The 21,632-nt window shown below is 48.0% G+C and overlaps 11 protein-coding genes across 11 annotated transcripts; 5 read left to right on the forward strand and 6 right to left on the reverse strand.

Annotated features, from left to right (window-relative positions):
• Position 1: 1 nt before the first annotated feature.
• BGW36DRAFT_373514 (3-oxoacyl-reductase) lies at positions 2-1,522 on the reverse strand. Its single transcript, XM_046215586.1, has 4 exons — positions 1,217-1,522; positions 1,120-1,151; positions 728-1,058; positions 2-661 (listed from the first exon to the last, which is right to left on the reverse strand). Exons 1-4 carry the CDS (start codon positions 1,339-1,341, stop codon positions 205-207), a joined length of 945 nt encoding a protein of 314 aa, XP_046073848.1. The 5' UTR covers positions 1,342-1,522; the 3' UTR covers positions 2-204.
• A 431-nt stretch (positions 1,523-1,953) lies between these two features.
• BGW36DRAFT_123644 (AEX-3 domain protein) lies at positions 1,954-5,580 on the reverse strand. The gene is made up of 4 exons (XM_046209299.1): positions 4,753-5,580; positions 3,680-4,699; positions 3,393-3,629; positions 1,954-3,342 (listed from the first exon to the last, which is right to left on the reverse strand). The coding sequence occupies exons 1-4, from the start codon at positions 5,131-5,133 to the stop codon at positions 2,215-2,217; spliced, it is 2,766 nt and encodes a 921-aa protein (XP_046073849.1). The 5' UTR covers positions 5,134-5,580; the 3' UTR covers positions 1,954-2,214.
• Positions 5,581-8,249: 2,669 nt separating this feature from the next.
• On the forward strand, positions 8,250-8,871 carry BGW36DRAFT_373520 (uncharacterized protein). The gene has a single exon (XM_046215587.1). It carries the CDS (start codon positions 8,556-8,558, stop codon positions 8,757-8,759), a length of 204 nt encoding a protein of 67 aa, XP_046073850.1. The 5' UTR covers positions 8,250-8,555; the 3' UTR covers positions 8,760-8,871.
• A 716-nt stretch (positions 8,872-9,587) lies between these two features.
• On the reverse strand, positions 9,588-11,452 carry BGW36DRAFT_373522 (uncharacterized protein). Its single transcript, XM_046215588.1, has one exon. It carries the CDS (start codon positions 10,973-10,975, stop codon positions 9,731-9,733), a length of 1,245 nt encoding a protein of 414 aa, XP_046073851.1. The 5' UTR covers positions 10,976-11,452; the 3' UTR covers positions 9,588-9,730.
• A 239-nt stretch (positions 11,453-11,691) lies between these two features.
• BGW36DRAFT_373523 (putative Fe superoxide dismutase) lies at positions 11,692-12,840 on the forward strand. Its single transcript, XM_046215589.1, has 4 exons — positions 11,692-11,764; positions 11,822-11,990; positions 12,054-12,178; positions 12,239-12,840. Exons 1-4 carry the CDS (start codon positions 11,708-11,710, stop codon positions 12,734-12,736), a joined length of 849 nt encoding a protein of 282 aa, XP_046073852.1. The 5' UTR covers positions 11,692-11,707; the 3' UTR covers positions 12,737-12,840.
• Positions 12,841-12,920: 80 nt separating this feature from the next.
• BGW36DRAFT_356816 (uncharacterized protein) lies at positions 12,921-13,691 on the reverse strand (the record flags this gene model as incomplete). Its single annotated transcript, XM_046213817.1, has 1 exon — positions 12,921-13,691. One exon carries the CDS (start codon positions 13,689-13,691, stop codon positions 12,921-12,923), a length of 771 nt encoding a protein of 256 aa, XP_046073853.1.
• Positions 13,692-14,609: 918 nt separating this feature from the next.
• BGW36DRAFT_395302 (uncharacterized protein) lies at positions 14,610-16,512 on the forward strand (the record flags this gene model as incomplete). The annotated part of the gene is made up of 3 exons (XM_046218025.1): positions 14,610-14,707; positions 14,766-16,231; positions 16,262-16,512. The coding sequence occupies 3 exons, from the start codon at positions 14,610-14,612 to the stop codon at positions 16,510-16,512; spliced, it is 1,815 nt and encodes a 604-aa protein (XP_046073854.1).
• Positions 16,513-16,624: 112 nt separating this feature from the next.
• Positions 16,625-17,985, reverse strand: BGW36DRAFT_123746 (putative actin binding protein). The gene has a single exon (XM_046209300.1). The coding sequence runs from the start codon at positions 17,884-17,886 to the stop codon at positions 16,738-16,740; it is 1,149 nt and encodes a 382-aa protein (XP_046073855.1). The 5' UTR covers positions 17,887-17,985; the 3' UTR covers positions 16,625-16,737.
• Positions 17,986-18,147: 162 nt separating this feature from the next.
• Positions 18,148-19,709, forward strand: BGW36DRAFT_373530 (uncharacterized protein). The gene has a single exon (XM_046215590.1). The coding sequence runs from the start codon at positions 18,547-18,549 to the stop codon at positions 19,255-19,257; it is 711 nt and encodes a 236-aa protein (XP_046073856.1). The 5' UTR covers positions 18,148-18,546; the 3' UTR covers positions 19,258-19,709.
• BGW36DRAFT_123768 (uncharacterized protein) lies at positions 19,502-20,470 on the forward strand. Its single transcript, XM_046209301.1, has 2 exons — positions 19,502-19,971; positions 20,033-20,470. The coding sequence occupies exons 1-2, from the start codon at positions 19,745-19,747 to the stop codon at positions 20,436-20,438; spliced, it is 633 nt and encodes a 210-aa protein (XP_046073857.1). The 5' UTR covers positions 19,502-19,744; the 3' UTR covers positions 20,439-20,470.
• A 165-nt stretch (positions 20,471-20,635) lies between these two features.
• On the reverse strand, positions 20,636-21,432 carry BGW36DRAFT_459376 (uncharacterized protein; the record flags this gene model as incomplete). The annotated part of the gene is made up of 3 exons (XM_046222047.1): positions 21,405-21,432; positions 21,286-21,345; positions 20,636-21,234 (listed from the first exon to the last, which is right to left on the reverse strand). Exon 3 carries the CDS (start codon positions 21,215-21,217, stop codon positions 20,636-20,638), a length of 582 nt encoding a protein of 193 aa, XP_046073858.1. The 5' UTR covers positions 21,218-21,234; positions 21,286-21,345; positions 21,405-21,432.
• Between the last annotated feature and the right edge of the window lie 200 nt (positions 21,433-21,632).

The raw sequence follows: 21,632 nt of genomic DNA on the forward strand, positions 1-21,632 counted from the left end.
ATGCAGAGGGAAACCATGACGTGCCAGCTGCAGGTCACATGTCCATCCCCACACAGCAACAACAACAAGAAGCTATACAATCCTGGCAGTACTAGCAATACTAATCAATGACAATTATAACAAATCCCAGCAGCAGCTTGATGAATTTCAACATTTTGTACGAAACAAAGCTAAGCTCTTATATACACATCAACATGGCTTAGATCAACCCAACTTTCCAGGAACAAATGGATGTCCAGCGCTGAGCCCGCCGCACACAGTCACCGCCTGTCCGTTCATATAGCTGCTCTCGTCGCTGCCGAGGAAAAGCGCAACCCGGGCGACTTCATCTGACACTGCTCCTCTCTGCAGCGGGTTGAGTTGGCCGATCTTTCTCTGTGTGCCCCGAGAACGAGCAGCATCATACATGACCTTGGTCATCCCGGTCTCGATAACGCCCGGGCAGATGGCGTTGACGCGCACGCCCGTGCCAGAGAGCTGGTAGCACGTAGTTTGGGCAATGTTGATCACAGCGGCCTTGGATGCTGAGTAGTCGGTAGAACCTGCATTAGAGCGGATGCCTGCGACGGATGCAGTACAGATGATAGATCCGCCAGGGAACGGTTTCGCTTCAGACGTGATTTGCATGGCTGGCGCAGCGTATTTGACGGCCAGAAAGACACTATCGGCAGACGCCGTCTTGTCAGCTCAATTTCCCTTCGTCAGACACTGTTAGACTGCAACGAACCCGAGTGTATTAGTTCGTAGTGTATTCATGAAATCCTCCGGCTCTATCGCGGTAAAAATCGTCGGTGTGCCAATAATACCAGCGTTGGCGAACATGATATCTAATCGTCCATAACGCGCAATCGCATCATCTACGACTGCCTTGACAGAGGCTGCGTCGCCCGCATCGAATTGCCGTATATGCACATCCACACCGGGATAAAGCGACTCGATTTCTCGTTTATGCGTGGGGAGATATGTTTCGTCGTAGTCACACAAGTATACAGCCTTGGCACCATTGTGAGCATATTGATGTGCGCTCGCTCGTCCAATGCCGATCGGAGAATTCGCGCCTTTTCGGATTATCAAGTCAATATGCATGTAGCGACGGCTGCCTCAACGCTATCCAAATACCTGTTACGATTGCCACTTTATCCTTCACTCTCCTAAGTGCGTTTGTTAGCGGAACGTATATCGAGCCCAAGATCGAAATAAGTTGGGGCCAACTTACGGCCCAACTGAATCTGAAGCAACCGTGCGAATTCGTGGAATATCCTCAAATGTACCAGCATCCGGGATACCTTCGACGAGTTGCTGGCTGAGCGCCTGAAGGCGTCGCTTTGCGGCCGCTGTCATTGCGCTATGTGATGCTCCAGGTTTTGACTTGTTGAAAATTAAAAGACGAGCTCGAAGTCGATAATGTTTCGATGGCAGGTTCAGTGAGGTCCAAGTAAGGATCGTTTGTCCATGTTCTGCCGGCGGTAATGTTAATGGTAACACCGAGGTATACCCCGGACTGAGCAGTGAGAGCCGAGGCTGTGCAGTGCTCACACCTGGCGGGCGCTAAGGCTTGAGACCTTCCCCTTCCACCAATATAATTGTTGTTAATGTTTGATTGTAGTCCAAACACCAAGAAAGAATTAATTAATGAATTACAGAACTTCATGGTCAGTGTTAGATTTACTAAATCTGCTTGACTGCGTTTCATTACATATGAAGGGAGGCGACTCGGCTTCGGGGTGCTGTTCTAGGATATACATGTATCAATTCAACAATTTCAATAACTACACATAAGAGACGAGAGCCCGGACACTAGTCGGCGATTTTGGAGAAATTCTCAAGATAGGGAAATAGAGTATGAGCATAGAAAGTTCAGGCCACCATACACGAATCTCATCAACTGCATGCATGCTGCGGCCCAAAACAACAATCCCCAATAGCTGTACAAGTGGAAGGGACTGAGAAATATCGAGATCAACGAGAAAAATCGGGAGGGATAAGCAGGCGTAATTTATTGGTGAAAATTCCGATATCAAATTAGATCAGCAGGAAATATTCATTCACGAAGAACCATCCATCAACATGAAAAATTGGAAGAAAGGTGAAATAGGGCAAAAGTAGAAGACACATCCGACGCCGAAGACGAAAATATGGAAAATGGCCGAATACCGCACCGACAGCGAGACCCGTAGCAGTTGCCTTTTAAATACATTTCATTGGGTATCACGCTTAAGAAACAACACGGGGAACGCTAGGTGTTACAATGTCCTGAGTAGGCTGCTTGCCAACGGCTACTGTCTCATTGTCACCGTAGTTCTCGGCTTCGTGAAGGTGTTCGTCCTCGTCTTCGACGATCTTTGTGGGAATATCTCCGGGGTTATACTGCTGGCTGGACCGCTCGGCGAGAGTTGAGGTGCTGACCATCGACATCGCGGTGCTAGAGCGGTTGTGCACGAGATCCGGAGTGGGAGGAATGCTAGAAGTGCGGTTGTCTGCGCTTAGGTAGCTGCCCTCACCCTCGCCCAGCTCGCTGCCTTCTTCACGAGTTCCGCTATCAGATGGAGCGAGATTGTCCGCGTCCTTGGAAGAAACGCCTTCCTCATTTTCAGCGTCCTGAGCTAGGTGCAAGCCCTCAACAGCAGCGGCACACTGCTCGCTGATGTTACGGATGATAGCAGCGATAGCATCAGTCTTATCCCTCAGGTAGCGATCAGTCACATCGGGCATGCTCATCTGAGAAAGACGGCGCTGTGACTTGTCCATGTTATGGAGATGACTTTCCATCTCGGGAGTCACATTGTTGGTATCTCCAAAGCTGCTGGACCGACTCGAAAACCCACTAGACATACGCACACGCGAACCGGGCCTCGAGAGGCGCTTCATCGACTTGGGGCTTTCAGCGCGAGAAGATTCTAGCTGGGATTGGGCATTCTCCAAGTTTTGTTCAATGTATTCGCTGATGTCAGGAGCAACGGTAAGGTTGCGAATAATGTGCTCCATATGGTGGGTCTGGCCCTCGATCAAACTACGCAGGTGTACCACAATACGTTGAGCTTCGTCGCGCTGACGTGCAAGCGAGGCATTGCGGTGTTCCATCGCCGAGAGCTGGTTTATGTTGCGCTTTCGTTCACGCTCCAGCTCCTCGGCAATCTCCTGCTGCAGAACTAGAGCCTCCAAAGCATCATCACGTTGCTTCTCGGTCCCGGAAAGACGAAGAGTAAGGCGAGCAAGGTCGTCCTTCTGCTGGTCAATGAGGCCGGAGAGACGGCGATTTTCACGCTTGTGGCCTTCGATTTTAATCTTAAGTTCGGAAGTCTCTTTGGTAAGCTGTTCGGCAAATGCTTGGAATTTGAGGAACTAAAAAAGATATTAGTGAAAATGTACAGAGCAAAATGCTGTGTTTGTACCTGTTGCTTCCAGGTCTCCAACTCTTCCACCAAGAAGTTGTTGCGTTTGGTAACCTTGGACAGTTCTGTGTCGAGACGTCCTTTAAGGTTGATGAAATCCTGCCAAGCCTCCATGGCATCTCGAGAGTACTGGTTGCGTTCACGGACGATCTCGTTGAGATGTCTCATCGAGACCTTGGTCATGAGTGGCTTCTTGACGGAACCACCGAAGATTGCTTTCATGCCAGTATTGCGTCCCTATTCAGATTAATTGCGGTTTCACAGTATAAGCTATAATATATACTTACAAGCTTCTCGCACACATGATCCATGACGCTCATGATTCCATCTTGATTCCACCAGGCTGGGTCCTGGATGCTTTCGACCTCACCTTTCATAACGATGATCTGGCCAGCTGGAACAAGTTTGCCGCCGCCGTAGGCAGAGCGTAGGTGTGGGGGGACTCCGGATGGTGTGACCTCACCATTCAGAGCCTGCGTCATACGGTTGATAAATTTGGTGCGCTGATTAGGCGTCAGGATGTTGGGCGGGCTTGAAGTCAAGACAAAGTTACGGTCGAGATCGACAACCAAGGCATCAGACGGGGCGGTAAATAGAGAACGGCATTCAGCCGAAATGCCGAGAATGTAAGGGCCAGGTTCCTCAACAAGCTCTTTAGCATGGCGAGCATGTACCACTGGGACATAGAGGCCGCTCCATTCGTAGACACGAACGCAGAAACGGATTGTTTCAGCAGCAACGGTGAGAATAGCAGGATAATGGCTACTTAAGATAATACGGCGGGTTGGCGAAACAGCTGCTTCGATTACGCCAACGATGTTGGGGATGGACAGGCAGTTAAAAAGCGGCCACATAGAGAAGTTCTGGAAGCCAGTAGGCGAGGAGGGGAACTGATAGCAAAGAGCGTAGTCTTTCATGTCAATACGAACCAGGTCATTGAGCCGAGGCGCCGGAAAACTCAGAATTCGCGAGACTTCCTCTGCATGGAAGAGGTTGGTGGCTTTGTTCCAGTGAATCCACATGCCTCGGAGATAATCACCAAGAAGGTCGTAGAGGGGGTAGCGGGACAAAAAACTCAAGCAATACGGGATCCAATAGGTCTCATCTGGATTGTCGTAGTAATCGGGCTCTGTCTTTTTACGCAAGTCGCGGATGGTCTCGGCGCGCTTTTCATCGGCACGAGACCAAACCTTCAGGGCGATACCATAAAGAGTGTGGGAGGAATCCTGCTGGAGGACGAACGAGTGATGAACGCAGTGAGGCTGCGATTTTCCGGTACAAATTTCAACATCATGAGGAAAGCAAGCCTATACATCGTTAGTTGGGCCAATTTTATGCATCTGCTTGTTGAACCACTCACCCTCATAGCAGCATGCAATGCTCGTGCGATATCATTGTCCTGCTCTAGTCTGGGGCTACTGCCGAGGATTTCAGGCAGCCAAAACTGGCCAACAGCACCCTTCATATGTTGGACTTTACCTTGAGCAGACGGTGGAGCCTTGACCCATTGGGCGGGCTCACGGCCAACACCGCAGACCATGTAGGCATGCGTCAGTGTCTTGGGGGTTCGCTGTGCCGGTTTCAAGTTGAGGGTCGAGGGAATGGGTTGGGTGATGCGTGAATGCAGCGATGAGGTCCGGCTTGGGATAATGAGTGAAGAGTCGACCTGGTCCCTGGTGACAGGCCGGTCACGCGTCGATGGACGAACAAAGGAAGAATGGTCTCTCAGAGATGGAGCCATTTTGAATTAGAGAAGGTAAAGACGGCTTCGGTTTGTTGGAATCAGAAAATATGGAAGCGATGAGTGACACAAGTAGTCGCTGCTCGAGGGCTGCTGGAAGAGGGTGGGCGGGATGGCCAATGGCTAGCCTCAAGGCTTTCAAATCTGGAAACACAACGGAGAGTAGTCCAAGGCAAACGTAGGAGCGCAGTTCACAACCCGTGTGGCGCTTATTCACATCTCCTGGATGATTCCGGCGATGTAGACTAATGGAGTGACGGGCAGGCAGGCAGACTATCCTGACTCCAAGGAGGTGTAGGAGAGAGTACGAGGAGAGGAGAGGAGAGGAGGAGACCAGATCGGTACGGGAAGACGGATAGCAGAAAAACGGGGGGGAGTGGGAGTGTCCGAGCTGCAGCTGCAAGCAGGACCTGCAGCAGCTTGCTTTTGGTGCGACGGTGGGTGAAGCTAACTGCGAAAGCACACGGCGCAATCAGCAGAGGGCAGCACTAACAGTAATAATAATTAACATAATAAGAGGCACTAATATTTAAGGGCAGCGCAAATCCACGACAGGGACGGACCCGACCCCTGAATAGCGGAAGGATTAGACAGGTCCGGCCGCCGGCAGCGGCAGGAAGTGATGGGACTGGCTGGCTGGAGATGGTGGATGATTGATGATGGATGATTGGCGCGAGGCAGGCCAAATGCTCGAGCCTCGATGCGACCGATTGTGCAGCTTCGCCGTCTCCTTCGCCTTGAGCCTTCAGGATAAGGAAGATATTACGCGAATGCGTATTTAGTCCAGTACGTACCACTCACGACCGGGCGAGCAGGAAATGAGAGCGGCGCCCATTGGGCCATGGTGGGCTGGTTCCTAGTTAGCCAGGCTAGCTCGGAGTAGCTGTGCGTTAGGGGCAATTAGCCTTCTTAGCCCGCTTAGGGTGTTTGATGAGAAGCTTAGGGGTGCAGACTTACTGCTTGGGAAGTTAGTAGGAGTGAGAGTGAGAGTGAGAGTGAGAGGGAGAGGGAGAGTGGAGAGTTTCTGTGAGGGCCCATGGGGCAGTCATAAAAGAGAGTACGCAGTAGGAGACGTCCTGGACTCCCTGGTTCCTGGTTCCCTGGGTCGCCCCTGCCGCCAGTACTCTCAGGTACCTAATGCCGGACCGTAACTAGCAAGTCCTCACTACTTACTTCTCCGTAATAGTAATACTTATTCTTAGGTACCGGTACTTGGAACTGAGTTATTAGGACCGCTGACCGATCGGCCTGTCCGTGCTTCTATCCCATCCTCGTTTTTGTTCTTTGCTATCACCACTACTACCACCACTATTACTACAAGCACCTATTAATCTCATTATTATTACTAGGGTCCCCAGTCGACAATCGAGGTGATTGAGTTCGGCCATGCCACACGGTCGCAGCGCCTTATGTGCATATCCTTGATGCTGAGCTTCCTCCCATACCCTTGATTATGCTGCCCCGAACCTCACAGGCAGCCAGGACGAATGATACCATCATTCCCCTCAGAGCCTAGCGCTCACTCGCTTTCGACCCGTCCTGACGGGACTGCATTCAGTGGATTCCCTGGATTCGATTGGCAATTCGAGGCCTTGTGCTAGGGAATGCACTAAATATTAGTGCCGTGGGCCTACAACTTCGACTACTACCGCGTACTTGCTGTGGCGGGGATGGCTATAGCTGTGCTTCTTGCAAGAGCTGCAAGCCGACGACATATAGTATTTACAAGTCAGTTTCGAGTCGCGACTAAAGCCAACGAGTACGGAGGTACATATATTCTGTTTGATCCCTTGCATCAACCCGATCTCCGTCCAATCGAGCGGCAATCGTTCGTTTCAGGTGAGACCACCATAAGAGATGTGCTGTCATAAACTCATAACAGTACGAAACTGCTCGCCTCCCGCCAAAGTTGAGATCACGGCTGCTGTTGATAGTCTAATACTACGTTTACTCAGTATGTAGACGTACTGATATCCACACGGAACCGTCAACAGAATCCTTCCAACTCACGGTACGAGCACACGTACTACTTCCGGCACGCCCTATGTGGTAATATGCTATCAACACTATCCAAAATCATTATCCAAAATTGGAAGCAAAAAATGACAAGCCTGAGAACCGCAACCAAAAGCGACGATTAACTTGGAAATAGCCGCCAAATGGCTGTCCACTCCCATGCTGAATGGCCAGGCTAAAATGTTCCAGGTGCCCATAAAAAGTCTCCGAGATCCTCTTCCCGAAAGGCAAATTTAAAACCAAAAATGTCTGGCATTTTTTCCATTTTCCGCCTGGCGTCAGACGGATAAAATGACGATTGACAGCATCGGCTGCCTAATTCAGAAGCTACAGCCGTAACCCGCTAAGAAAGGATAATAGCAATCCTCCTAGAGCCAAAAACCATCATCTATCGTGATATTGGCCACTGGTGCACGGGGTACGCGTTCGTTCACTTGCTGTCTCACTACACGGATCTAAGTCTTCGTGCAAGATCTTTCCAGATTCATTAATGGGCACCTTGAATCATCCCTGTCTGAAAGCACTGTATACTCGGTCGGAAATTTTTGATTGGCAGATTGAATTAGTCTCCAATGCCCATCTTTGATTCTTTGTACATGTGGAGAGAAAGAAACGGCAGGAATCAACATAGACTACTCAAGACCCCAGAGTGATAGCGCATGCATTATTGTGAACTTTGAATATCTCTATGAATTAGAATGTCAAATTTGTTTTTCGCTTAGCTTAGCACTCAAACACCACTGCGCATTAATATTCCCCATGGATTGGCGCGACTATCGAAACAATCACACACCATCCATGTCTCATCAAGTCGATTTAACCAACATTCAATCGGGTCCCTGGCTCCTGGAGGTTAGGGGTGTAGGGACCCATGTGGCTTGGACTGGTTGCAAACTTCGTTGGTAACTCTCTTTCACATTAACCTCCAAAACGACAAGTGTTGTTGTCCAATGTCCCTGTCGGGCTGCAAGCATGTCACACCATCACATGTACCATGTCGGCACAGCTTCCGAAGCAATAGCTGCACGGTTTGCTATTGGCCCATAAGCATCAAGGGGGTAAAAAGAAAGTCCGCCACTTTCTTTCTTCACCTTTCATCCCTTTTGTTTCAGCTGATTATTATTATCATTATTATTTAGATAAATTTTTCTCTGCGATATGCGTGCATCGATGCGCTGATTTCACCCACTGACGGATCATATAGTGATATCTGTCGTTTTATGACCAGTCCATTATCCCCGGTCACTTCTTCCATTTCGTCTTTGAAGCCACCATTGCTCGCTTTAAGATTTTGGCATATAATTCGAATCTAACGAGAAATAATTGGTCGAACATGTGTCACATACATTAGAGATATTTCCAATCGAATCAGATCCCATGGGTCACATCCAAACGAGTCCGGTTGCATGGAAATCCGTAGCCAACGTCTCTACGGTGGTGTCCTATCAAGGGGGAGCATTCGCATCAACGTAATTTCATACATTTTAGCTTTGTACCACATCGGATACGTCAACATGCAAGGATGCGCTGTCCTTTTTTCCTTGGGTACAAATTCCTGTGGCGCCATATTTGAAGAAGACTTTCCCATTTGCTCGTTTCCTCAGAAATAGATGTTGGAATGGTTTGGGTCATTTATGCTACGTGTATCCATTAAAGGACAAAGACTCGGATTTTCCAATACTATTTGGTCCAGCATACCTTGAATAAGTTAAATTAGTAGGCCAGCGATATGTAACCATTTCAAATTTTATTTCCGTCACCTCAAGTGTAAAGTTGGAATCACCAGTTAGTAATATGAAAGTATCTTATGATAGTGATATCAATTGGTTTCAATTATTCAAACAAACTTGACTATCGAGAAATACAAACAAATATTGCGAGAACCAATGCTCACTTCCTTTATCAATGTGTAATTCATATACCAGATTTTCTTATGCCAATTTCTTTGATATTCTTTGGGCTAAACCTCAAACACTTGAGTCTGCACTCCTTAGGCGATTACGCTGCGCATGCGGTCCGCCTTCAGCAGCGTTGTTGTGAAAAGTAGAGATTATATCCTTATTACACGGTTTAGCAGAATTCCTTTGTAAATAATCGTAAGGAACAAAAACGACTGCTGCTTACGTATTCATCAATGTCTCAACTTTTGTCATCATCTCGATCATACGTTGAAACTCCATTTCGAGGGCAATCGATGACGTTGACAGCAGTGGATCAGAGATTTTCAACAGATGCTTCGAAATTTTCGTTTGCTCCTTAGGTGATATTTCATAAAGCTGGTACAAGGATCAGTATTTTAAGAAGCAGAAAGCGAAAGCTGGAATCTTCAATATCAATACGTGAGTCGAAACCCGGCGCCAGAAGGGGTGTCAATTGATATCACTGGACCACGCCATATTAGTGGCGTTCAATTACTAATTCTTTTTCAGGCATAATGTACTATAAATATTAGGTGAATTATATGCAATACTAGGTTCTACTTGCTTATTATATGATGCGCTCTTTCCTCCCCAGGTACCGTCCAGCAGTTATCTGTAACATGGGACAAAATAAAGAAACTATACAGGCATGTAGTAGAATATCAAACGATTTTCGGTGGAATGTTCCCCGGCGGCGCCGGAGTTTCCGTCACCCTGTAGTAAGGATCTCCATTGGCATTCTGAAATCCAACCTTTTCCATCACTTCGCTAAATGTAGTATTAGGCCGCTCTTGTTGAATAGTGCGAGCAGCGCCAGGTCTCAACGCAGGATTCGCAGCCAACATATTAGGAGGAGAATACACCTTTATGCTTTCTGTACTAGGCTGGCGCGCAGGAAAAGGAGGCTGGTCAGTCTGTTGCGGAGGTGTGACCGGTATGTGTGTGGGTATTGGAGGGGGACTGGCACTATCCCAGCGAGGACTCTCGCCGGGATGACTTGAACCAAGTAAGCTTTTCACTCTGGTTCCAGTCCTTCGTAGCACTGACTTGGAGCGATGGTTACTTGGGTACCGCCCGCTAAACCTTTGAAGGAGAAAGTCAGTGCGGAAAGAACTGTTTTCATCGGCGGGAATAGGATCTGAGATTTCTAGAGAGGGTCCTCCGGAAGAGCGATGTCGCATCTGTTGTTGTTTTTGTTGCTTTATGTTCTCTTCTACTTTATTTCTCCTTCGGCACATCACAATGATTGCAGCTGCAAGGGCGCCACTTATCAGACCCGGAAAGAAGCCTGCAGCGATAGCCTTGGCCGGGAAATCCTGGCAGGTAGCAGCTACCTGTGCTTGCGTAGAGCTGGACGAGAGAGCCGAAGAGGCCGTACTGGTGGCTATTGAAGAGGGTGCTGTGAGAGAAAGAGTTGCAGTGGCAGCGGATATACTTGTTGAAAGGGTAGATGGAGCCACGGTTGAACTAGACCCTGAAGCCGAGGCTGACGCTGCTGATGAAGTGGATGTCTCGAGCACACAGGTATTGTTATTTGCACAAGAATAGCCGAATGGGCAGCACGCCTCGCCGCAGGATGATAAGGCACCAGACAATCGAGTAGTTTTGATAGTGGCAGTCGGATCAGCAGTGGCATTCTGTGCTTGGATATTGCAGAGAACAGGCTGGATGTAGGAACAGTCACTACCTGAGGGACAACAGACCACAGTAGAGTTGCTATCCACTCCCAGGCAACTTGTGTTGGATGGACAACAGAAATCTGCAGGATACGCACTTCCACACTGAGAGTAAGAGCTTGCGCAAGAGGAAGAATCTGCTCTCGAAAAGAGATCAGATGCAGCCACAGTCAACGGGGACCAGCCTAATTGTTGTACGACGAACACAGTGAAGACCGTGTATTTCGCCATGGTGTTCTGAAAAGAAACCAAAATGTTCTAGTATGCATGCAAAATGAAATAAATCTATGTTTGCAGACGGATATATAGCTAAAGCTGCGCCTATGACACAATGGACAATGGGCAATCAATACAAGGAAAGAAAGGTAGCAAGAAAGCGAGCTTTCTAGGGCCGTCAAAGAAAGGAATGAATGAATAGACGAACAGATTTTCAGCAGCAGAAATATCCGCGAGCCTGAAGAATCTCAGTCCTATATGTCTTGGAGAGCCCGCGGGCCATATCCACCCAAGGGCGAAGACGTCGCATTTCGCCGTACGCGCCCATGTCCCAGAATAGCCATGGTGAAAGCGCCGAGTGGCAGGCAGCGCTCGAAGAGGCGCCAGGGACGGGCATGCGGCTTGCCCGTCTACAGGCTGTACGACGAGCTATTTTCGTCGAGGCACGACGTGAAACACGACGGGGTGGAGCTGCAAGCGCTGGGAGCAGAGGCGATGAATTGGATTGTTGAATTGTTTGGTGGTGGTTGTTCCTCGATGCTTAGTCACGTCTGGAGAAGCCGCCGCTAGCCAGAACATGGCACTGTGATTGGCCATCGGCCTCTCCACTGGCACTAGGCCCGGACAGGATATAGCGGCAGAAATTGTTTCCTTCCGCCGAGCCAGCAGAGACTCCGACTCACCTATGCGAGCCCAACGCAGACACTGACACAGGCTCAGGCTCAGGCTCAGGCTTCACAGAGAATCATGCTACAGCGACTCCTGCGGCCACATAGCTGCCCGCGTGCAGCCTCAATTGCAAATGTGCGCCACCCCTGCTAATCGCGTCTGCGCTTTCGCTGATCTAGCTGGCTACAACAGGGCTGCCCTCGCATCCAATCTCGCGGCCTGCATCGGGTGCCACAATTGACCTACGAAAGCAGATTCGCGCAAAACGGCGTTCCAGACCTGTTGTCGCCAGAAGCCTTTGATTTAGCGTGGATCCAGTACCAGAAGCATCTGGTTGATAAGTTGAATTTACTGACGCAAGGTGAGACGAACGCACAATGGACGATGTCTCAATCTTTAGACTAAGCCTGGGATGCTATGGTAGATACTGTCGATGCCGATATCGATACTCTGACACTCGTGAAGAAATATGCCAAACGTCGCGAGATGGCTCATGTTTTCAACTACGCCTCGATGGCTCACAACAACCACTTTTTCTTTAACCGTCTTGTGAGCTGCCCCCTCAAGATGGCGAGCGTTAACTTAATCTTCTGACCAACTCTTTCCTAGGCTCCTGTCGAGGTGCCCATGTCACCCCAATTGATGAGTGATATGAGTGACAGTGCATCGTCCCCCGAGTCCTTGAAACAGGACTTTTTGGCTGCAGCCAGTGCCCAGTTTGGTCCAGGCTTTGTTTGGCTCGTCTCACAGGAGGAGGGCGGTCTCCTCAGAATTCTTTCCACATATAACACCGGCACACCCTATCCAGAAGCTTTTGCCCGTCAGCAATCCGTTGATATGAACACCGAGCCACCTGCCCCAGCATCCAAAAAGGGCTGGGGTTTCAATAATACCGGAGCCTCGCCTGTTCTCGCACCAGGAGGTCGGATGGTGACGCCCCTTTTGTGTGTCAATACTTGGGAACACGTTTGGTTGATGAATTATGGTGTCGGTGGCAAGGACGAATATCTTGAGCGATGGTGGAGTAGGGTTGATTGGAATGCTGTAGAGGATGCACACAAAGGTTGCAAGGGATACGACATGTCTTCTAGAAAACGGATTTTCTAGTCGTATTTGCGTTTCCCTTTCATGTACTATAGATATATTTGCATCGGGCACTGGGGCACTCTCTTGTCATAATGTGACCATATAAACTCATGTATTAATACTCGTCTTTTTATTTTCCATTGTACAGGTAGTCTATCCGCGCCTTCTCCATGCATCAATTAAAACCAACTTGAAAGAGTGTTTATCACTTCGCCACCATCTGCTCTTTTATTCTCCGCTCAAACGCCTCAATCATAACGGCAGCAACTTTGTCTTCAACTGCGCCCATCATAGCCGTGTGCATTGCATTCTGAAACCGAAAACGAATCTCCAACTGAACTTCAGTCACTTCGATTCCTTGGTCAATGCGAGGGACAAGCTTCCACCGTGTGCCCAGGTGACTAAAAAGGCCTTCATCCCCGCCAGGAACTGGTTTTCCATCATCCCCTAATCCACCACCACTCCGCGCTTCGACAAGCCATTGGGATCGGTCGCACGTCACTCGTGAAGTAAATGTCTCCTGAAATGGCCCATAGCCGACGGTCAAGAAAGCCTGGGACGGATAATCCGTATCAGGGTCTCGTGCTGTCACGGTTGAGGCTGCAAGGAATGGAAGGAACTCGGCGTAGGATTCGACAGACGCGATAATTTTATAGAGTGGAGAAGGAGGAAATGGCAGTGTACGAGTTGCCTGTAGGGTGCGGATCTCTGCGTTATTGCTGCCTTTATTATTATTCGGGAGCAATTTTGAGAGGTTGATAAACGAGCGGCGGCATGGTCGTGAGGTTTGCTTTCGTACGGTGCTGGACGTTGAGCAAGGTGGTGACTGGAGGCCGCTTCTCGTTGACAATGATGCCGTCGTGCGGTACTGTTGGGTGGTTTGTAATTGGTTCCGAGATAGGAAATTTGAGACGTAAATTTCAGGCTGGATTCTGAGGCAGTTTCTCAGTAATTGTGGGCGTATGATGTGTAGCATTATTGATGTCTGCTGAAGCTATTTCACGCGGTGACGAGGGTCGTACTCGTATGTCTGAGTGAAGGTGAATCAAGTCTATATTATACAGATTAAAACGTTTGTATGGGCGAAAAAGAAAGAAAGAAAATATCAAAGTTTTCTAAACATTAAAAAAGGATTGTGGAGAGCAGTGAATGGATGCGCATTGATTACGGCAAATCGCGAGGTTCAACTTTGGAAGTTTCGTTCTCCAGACGTCGCCGAGGGTCGGGAAGCACGGGACTGAACCTGTCAACCAAGGAAACATGAATGAATGCCAAATTGCAAACGAGCACAACGAGTGGATTCAAATGTCAATTTTTAGGACGAATCATTAAGCAATGGAAGGCATGATTTTGTAACCTCAAATGTTGTGTTCTTAAATATATCAATTGCCCAATCACTGTCCTTGGAAGGTTTCTTGGCAAATATATATCTGTTTCTGGCAACTTCGAAATGGATATTTTTTGGATGTCGTCTGCAGACCAATCACCACGATCATCACTGCCCGCATATCAAGTATCAATGCATCTTCTTCTTAACATCACTTATTCCTATAGTCCATGCAAGATCATTAATCAGCAATGCTATTACTTTTGTGTATTATATAATTATTGCGTCGTGTTGAAAGATCTCGTTGAATTTGATGCGGGGCTGATTGCAACCTCTGATTGGCAGGACCTGCAGACTAACAATGCAGACCCGCAAAGCTAAAGATCACGCCAATGAGCTTGTGAATTTTGCGATATGGCCAATCATAACTATTGGCCTTCCATATAATAGCTGGGGTCCTCAAAGATGTCCCTCGTTTCTTCGCCGATTTGTGATCATGTAAATGCCCGCCGTGCTGCACATTAAAAAGGCACCAAATTATTGAATAGATCAGACCGCGTTGGCACCATGGCTGCAAGTCCCGTGGATCTACTCTCCGAGTTTTCCAAAAACAAGCCCGGAAGGCAGGGGATAAAGCGCGTCAAATCCGGTTGCAAAACCTGCAAGTAAGTCGCCTGTCAAGGGATGTCACTAATGCAACTTTCCTGATTGCCCCCTATCTAGAATCCGCAGAGTGAAATGTGACGAGAAGAAGCCGGCCTGTGATCGATGCATTTCCACCGGGCGCACATGTGATGGGTATGGCATCTGGGGCAACGGTGGCAATTACTATGGCTCTCGCCAAAACAAACAGTCCAGGAGGTCTTCTTCCTCTGATAGTTTTGATTCGGCTTGCAGTGCTCGGGGCCTTCCTTATGCTGATAAGAAATGCCTGACCCCCAAGGCGAACGCTGATGAAGCAAGCTGCTTTGAATTCTTCCATGCGCGGACTATGCTCAAGCTCCCAGGCTACTTCAACTCGGAGTTCTGGGAGCGGATCGTGCTGCAGATATCCTCCTCAGAGCCCGCTGTATTCCATGCTGTTCTCGCCTTGGTATCCACTCAACGGAGCCAGGAAATGGATGGCTGTATGCGACCAGACTCGGATAGTCTTTCTGTTGACTATGATGTCGAAATGAGCAAATGGGACCGTTTTGCATTGCAACATTACAACAAAGCCATCGTTCAACTGCAGACTCACATCCAAAAAAATAATCACGAATCTGTGCGGGTAGCTTTGACTGCATGTATTCTTTTCACATGTGTTGAATTAATGAGAGGCTGTTACGCCTCAGCCAATATGCACATTGACCATGGAATTAAGGTGCTCCGCAACTTGAAAGGTCGAAGTACCATGGGTAAATCGAGCCCGTCAGCTACACTAATTCGGTCATCCGATCTCACAACAATAGACGATCACTTGCTGGAAACATTCGCGCGAATGAATATTCAATCGATGCTATTTGGATACCCCTCCCAATTTCTGCACGTCACGAAAGATGACGATGCATATCGACAAAGATACGAACCCCCCAATATGTTTTCAACATTAGAAGAAGCTCGTCAGCCACTGGAGGTATTATTAAATGGTATCCTTCACCTTGCTGATGAGGCTCGCGAACCTGATTTATCTCTTGATAAGGCTGCGAAGCTCTTGTGTCAAAGAGAAGAATTGCAAGACTCTTTGAAATACTGGGTGAAGATCTTTGATAATTCCGTGGCTATGCTTTTACCGTCTCTCAACGTGCGTCAAGCCATGGGCCTAACTGTTCTTCAAGTGTACTGCATCATGGCTGAAATCATGATCGGTACATGTCCCATACCCAATGAAGCTTGGAGTGAGATGGTTTACGACGAATACAATTCCAAATTCACGGAGATTGTCACGAAACTTTCCGATATAATATCATTAAGGAATATACCGGTGCATTATATTCCCGACTTCAAAAATTGTCATATCGGGCCTTATAATTTCTGTGCAGATATCGGGCTCATTGCGCCGTTGTATTACATAGCGGTAAAATGCCGTGTCCCATCTGTGCGAAGAGCAGCAATTAATCTATTGAATATGGCACCTCATCGTGAAGTATTATGGGATGGTGTAGCTGTTGCTGCCGCGGCTAAAACAGTCGTGAATTTAGAAGAATTGGGTTTCTATTCGAACGGTTCCTCTCCGTCAGGTTGGACCCCAGATGAGATTTGCTCATCTGAGACATCATTTCCACCAGCGCAGCAACCACTTCCAGACTCGTATCGCTTTGAAAATGTTCAAATAGTCATGGACGATGGAATCAGCGAGAAAGGCAAGGTCATTTGCAAGAAGCGGATCAAAAGTGGAATTTTCTTTCCTGAATTTGGAGCCCAGACAGAATGGGAGGTGATTGAGGAAGACTTTGAGTATAAGAGAGTTTATACACATCGATTTTTTTGAGATGTGGGAATAAGTGAATATATGATCACATTTTTATTTCGAATGCACCCATTGATCTGGATAGGACGTCAATTAACACTTCCTATGCGACTGCACACCAGAGATCTATATCAAGGATAGAGAAATTGAAAGGGACAGAAAAAAGGTATCTATAATGAAAAATAAAGCATAAACCGGCGTGAGTAGTCAAGAATTTCTTTCTGCTTTCCTCCTTTGAGGGACAGTCTACACATTCTTCTCAACCTCTTTCGCCAACCTTTCAGGGATAACGTCCAGTTTGTTGAGAGGTACTCGTTTTCGAATCCGGGCCTGTAGCCAGCATCGGTACATCTTGAGCCGTTTCTGACGATTAACGAGAAGTCTTTGATCCTTCCCAAGGTTCAAAATTTCAAAAGCGCCTTGACTTCGTCCTGAAGACACTTCGGCCTGTTCGTCACGATCTTGGGTGTCTTCGTTGATTCCACTTAAATTTAGACCATTTTCGGGGGTCCAATCGGTCCAGATATGCCTTAACTCTTCAATATCAAAGAAATACACCCTTGTCCCATCGCCGCGGACATAGAAATTCTCATCGAGATATCTTTCCTTTCTAAAACGCACTTGTGCAAGGTCTCCTCGTCCATAATCGCGAAAGAGCACATCGCCGCCGGGTTTGAGGAGGCGGTGTACGTTTTTTAGTGCCGCATTCCATTGAGCTGGTGCCAGAGCAGACATGATGAATATAAGAATTATGATATCTACCGAGTTCTCCTCCAGACCCGGTGGGAGCGAATCGTCCCCCTCAGCTGTGACGTCCCACACGTCGGCACGCACGTATTTCTCATTGTAATGTTCGCTCTCGCGCATGACCTTAACCGCATTTTTCGAATAGTCACACGCATGGACCATAAGTTCCTCGTTCTCATTGTTTGCTACCAGCGGAAACGCTGTATTTCCCGCCCCTGCACCGACTTCCAGAACTACCTTGCGACCAGCATCCTTTTTTGTCACATCTGCTAGAATCGGAAACTCCTGCTGCAACCACTTCCTATTTTTGAAGAAATTCTGGTTATGGTTCTTGTAGAACCGATCCCAAAATTTGGCGGGATTCGAGTTGTATAGGTTCTTGTGGAAATCGGAAGCGGGGTTCTCGCGCTGCTTAGAGTATTGCAGCTCGGCGTAGGCCTTGTAGTCGTCATCCGTCTCGACATGGTCCCAAGCATTGTGGTGAAACACATCGCTCCCTTCTTCGAGGAACCTCTGACCAAACAAGAAGGGGTCGACTCGTTTCTTGTCGTTGTACTCTGGGTCGTCGGTGCTCCGGGCAGGAACTGTTGGGGGTTGGACCAGTCTGGCGATTGTCATGTAGTCGCTGTCTTCGGGGAGCGCAGGCATTGTGGCAGTAGAAGCGGTGAGCGACCGCGTCAAAACAGCAAGCGTTCCTAGTACCAATTAATATTACTATTGTCTCAGGAAGAAGCAAAAGAAATGCTTCACGATGGCGGGGAGAAGGGGCAAAAGGGAAAAAACAAAACGAACTAGCCCCGAAATATACTAGCGCTAAGCCTATCGATAACGGCGGGGACAGGACCTACTTCCGGCCGACAGGCCAATCGCAGCGCCGTACCAGAACAATGCTGGTGCCTGAGGACGCCAGCCGAACGTGTCCCGCTCAGCCTCAATCAAGCACCCTCTTCACTCTTCGCTCTTCCCTCGTCTTTCTTTCTTCTCTCTCTTCTTCAACCATTCTCTCTCCTCCCCTCCCATCCCTCCTCTTGCGGAGGCCACCGCTTCTCCTCTGCTCAAAGGACCCTGTGTCTACCCGTGGGAGACCTCGCGGGATGGGATTGGAGTTGATGTCGTAGTCGAGAGTGTGTATGTATCGCTCTCTGTCCTTCGTTGATCAACAACAAAATACACCTACATCTGGGTCGAGCATATACCGAGCCAGAAACGAACCGACCGGTTTATGTTTTGGTGATATCTAAGAACACCCTCACACGCATTAGCCGGTCACTGTTCAAAGCAACAGTCGCACAACGGCTAAAGACCAACATGCCAGAGCTCTGTGGCTGTCTCGGGTCATCTCAATCAAACGTCACGACGCAAGTCGCTGCAGACCCTGAAGCAGGATTTGCTCGCAGAGTCGACGGCCAGGTCCAGCCCCCTCGGTATGACGCGGTTGACTCCGGCTATACTCCCGTCGTGCCTCTGCCGCGCTACACACCGCGGCCACTAAGTATCCATGAGAAGACTCTGGAAAACAACTTTCAAAACCAGAATGGCCACAATCAACCTGGACGTGGTTCCTTCGGTGCCCTAGATGAGAAGAACAGACAAGACTTTGAAGATGCTCCCGTCCAATCGCACAGCACAGGTAGTAGCAGTGCAACAGTCACTGCCACAATGGACGACGCATCGTCTGCATATTCATTCCCCAGCAGCTTCGGGCATACATCAACGGAGACGAGAGACACACTACCGCCGCCGTATTCTTCGTGTGGATCTTCCATGTTCTCCAGATCACGGGCATCTTCGCTGCGAAGTCATTATCGAAATAGCATTTCATCCAATCGTCCACTGCCAAGTGAGCAAGCCCAGCAAACAGCAGCAGATATTGCGGCAGCGGCAATCATGCCTCCACCGATGGCACATGTGAATCATGCACCACCGATGTTTGCACCGCCAGCAATTCATATGCATGGCCATCAACGGCACAACAGCACCTATCAGCCTCAACCTAGACAGTCTCACGACGGTCGCTGAGAGTGGCAATCGATAGCGAGCTTCTAAAAATAAGAATTAGACTCGGGAGTCGAATAAACATGGCTTGACATTTGAAATCATATCATAATTTCTTGGCTAGCTAAGACAGCTACTGAATTCTTTTTCTATTGTTCTATGTTTCCTTATCATACCGAACATTTACTCTATATTCTACATGGTGACTTGATTAGGCGTTCACTGGTGTTCATCGGCAAGGAATGGGTGGTGGAACTTAATGGCGGGTTGTCTATATGCTGGTCTTTTGCACACGCAATACATACATACGCGAAGGCACATTTTAATTTTTGTAGCCACTATACATATCATTTATCTACTTGAATTTTCATCGAAGCCCTAGGTTCAAGAAAGCCATCATTGAGAGTAGCTTAGGGTGCCCCCTGCCATTATGACTCTACAGGTTCAAACAGTAAACAAAGAAAGCCCTTTACTCTGAATATGCTTTGAATTACTCAAGCAGACCAAAGGCATGATGGCCGAGACAATTTTTGAGGAGGGACAGCTTACTGGAGTCGGACTACATGAATCTGAGCGCATACGTCGACCAGTGAACGAAGGCGCATTCAAAACGGAAGAGTGCTTAGAGCGAAACCGCGCAAACGAAAACGAAAACGAAAACGAAGATGACAATCATCCCCTTGATGAGCTTTATAGACCCTCCCAAGTGAATGATAATCGCCAGCGTCGCCTGTGGAGGTAAGCGCTCATCGGCTTCTGGCGTCATGAATTAAGTCATTCTAATCTTTAATGAATATAGGTCCTTTTGCTTTCCATTAGTCGCTGTGCTTGTAGGCCCGATGATCGAACCTTCAAGTTTGCCTGCTATGCTTTGCAGGAAAAATCCAAGCCCCTGGTTTCAAGAAGTTTATCCTCGACTAAATCGAACATCAAGGCGCATACGGCGATCTATTGACACCTACCATGGACACAGCCCCCCCGCAGACCAAATTCAAGACGCCTACGCCAATACAACACGAAGTGATAACCCTTTGCACGAGTTATGCATTCTTTTCAAATGCGTCCAAGCACCTATTGGTGAAGCACCGGTAGATCCGGACTTTCAGAGCTTGTTAGAGGAAGGCGGGCCGCTGGTGAGATATGTCGTGGAGGCGTACAGAAAGCATATCGCCAAAGAAAACTACGATCTTTATGGGCAATGTTGAGTGCTAATAGTGGTAATGGTGGCTCGTCTGGCTCAAGTATCCAATGAACGTACGGCAGGCTTTAATGGAAACCAGTAAGATCTAGAAGTTTAGGTGCTATTTTGCATACGCATCAAGATTAATGCTTCGTCGGTGAAATTAATACAATTTGCATTAGTTGTACAGGAAGCCAGAGCAAGCAAAGTATTTCACCATACTTATACCTGGACTGTCTGCATCACTGTATAAATCTGGTATACACCTTCTTCATCACCTCCTGCATCTCGTGGGGAAATCCGTAGAGTTGCGTCATTAGATACCGACCATGCAACACCATCACCTGCCAATTTCAGTTCTCTTCCAGGTCGAGTCCTAACCCAGGCGTCTTCACCCACGTCTTCGACAAAGTAATGCTGGTAATTGTTTCGAAACACGTCCAGAACTTTCTCGTTTGCTGCATGAACACGAGCAAATGTCCCAACAACACGAACTTTTGTATCCCCATACGGCGGGACGGATTCATGAACGACCACAAAAACTGTACGTGGGATATCCTGAGAAGATAGTTCCTTAGTTTTAGACTTGGCCTGTTGGTTTGCTATACGAGCGTAGGCTGTGTCAAGAGCCTCTGCTAGGGACTTGGGGAATTCACGCGTCGCTTTGCTTTGCTTTGATAATTCTTCTTCCTCAGAGTCGTCATCATCCCCCAACGCAATTGAATAGACTGGCTGACCATCGTAACGCTCATTTTCATCATCTGAGTTGTTGCGGCGTCTTTTCTTGCTGAGTGGAGCCCACATAATGGGTTGGAATTGTTCTAAGCGATTGTGAGTCGAGAATTTAGGCATAAATCCTGCAGAGCTCTTACCTGAGAGCCGATAATATTGAAGGTTTCAGAGTTGTTGACTAAAGATATTCTTCATAACATCTGTCGTTTGTACTTTCGTTAACCTGGTTACCAGACAAGATTGAATGATGACCAATTACAATTAAATGTTTACTACGCAAATATTTGTGTAGAAACCACAAAATCTTGGGGTCAGTTAGTCAATTTTACTCATCACAGGATCAGTCCTGTTTAGCTTTTACTTCGTTATTTTTCTGGCCTTACCTGAAAAGTAGAAGTCCTGTTTATTGTTATAGGATCATTTCAGCCGAGGAATGTTGCGTACATGTAAACAACCAAGGAGGTCTAGCAGAATTGACAAGAACCTC

The sequence above is a fragment of the Talaromyces proteolyticus genome (assembly GCF_021365285.1).
Source record: "Talaromyces proteolyticus strain PMI_201 chromosome Unknown BGW36scaffold_4, whole genome shotgun sequence".
Classification (NCBI taxonomy): domain Eukaryota; kingdom Fungi; phylum Ascomycota; class Eurotiomycetes; order Eurotiales; family Trichocomaceae; genus Talaromyces; species Talaromyces proteolyticus.

What these genes read in the sequence shown, in the direction of transcription:
- BGW36DRAFT_373514 (XM_046215586.1), bottom strand. Translation starts at nt 1,341, where the DNA reads ATGACAGCGGCCGCAAAGCGACGCCTTCAGGCGCTCAGCCAGCAACTC. An exon ending in GCTTCAGATTCAGTTGGGCC is followed by an intron (nt 1,152 to 1,216) that starts GTAAGTTGGCCC and finishes AAACGCACTTAG; the next exon opens with GAGAGTGAAGGATAAAGTGG. An exon ending in TAAAGTGGCAATCGTAACAG is followed by an intron (nt 1,059 to 1,119) that starts GTATTTGGATAG and finishes TAATCCGAAAAG; the next exon opens with GCGCGAATTCTCCGATCGGC.
- BGW36DRAFT_123644 (XM_046209299.1), bottom strand. Translation starts at nt 5,133, where the DNA reads ATGGCTCCATCTCTGAGAGACCATTCTTCCTTTGTTCGTCCATCGACG. An exon ending in CATTGCATGCTGCTATGAGG is followed by an intron (nt 4,700 to 4,752) that starts GTGAGTGGTTCA and finishes AACGATGTATAG; the next exon opens with GCTTGCTTTCCTCATGATGT. An exon ending in ATCATGTGTGCGAGAAGCTT is followed by an intron (nt 3,630 to 3,679) that starts GTAAGTATATAT and finishes TAATCTGAATAG; the next exon opens with GGACGCAATACTGGCATGAA.
- BGW36DRAFT_373520 (XM_046215587.1), top strand. Translation starts at nt 8,556, where the DNA reads ATGGAAATCCGTAGCCAACGTCTCTACGGTGGTGTCCTATCAAGGGGG.
- BGW36DRAFT_373522 (XM_046215588.1), bottom strand. Translation starts at nt 10,975, where the DNA reads ATGGCGAAATACACGGTCTTCACTGTGTTCGTCGTACAACAATTAGGC.
- BGW36DRAFT_373523 (XM_046215589.1), top strand. Translation starts at nt 11,708, where the DNA reads ATGCTACAGCGACTCCTGCGGCCACATAGCTGCCCGCGTGCAGCCTCA. An exon ending in GTGCAGCCTCAATTGCAAAT is followed by an intron (nt 11,765 to 11,821) that starts GTGCGCCACCCC and finishes TGGCTACAACAG; the next exon opens with GGCTGCCCTCGCATCCAATC. An exon ending in GTTGAATTTACTGACGCAAG is followed by an intron (nt 11,991 to 12,053) that starts GTGAGACGAACG and finishes ATGCTATGGTAG; the next exon opens with ATACTGTCGATGCCGATATC.
- BGW36DRAFT_123746 (XM_046209300.1), bottom strand. Translation starts at nt 17,886, where the DNA reads ATGCCTGCGCTCCCCGAAGACAGCGACTACATGACAATCGCCAGACTG.
- BGW36DRAFT_373530 (XM_046215590.1), top strand. Translation starts at nt 18,547, where the DNA reads ATGCCAGAGCTCTGTGGCTGTCTCGGGTCATCTCAATCAAACGTCACG.
- BGW36DRAFT_123768 (XM_046209301.1), top strand. Translation starts at nt 19,745, where the DNA reads ATGATGGCCGAGACAATTTTTGAGGAGGGACAGCTTACTGGAGTCGGA. An exon ending in CGCCAGCGTCGCCTGTGGAG is followed by an intron (nt 19,972 to 20,032) that starts GTAAGCGCTCAT and finishes TAATGAATATAG; the next exon opens with GTCCTTTTGCTTTCCATTAG.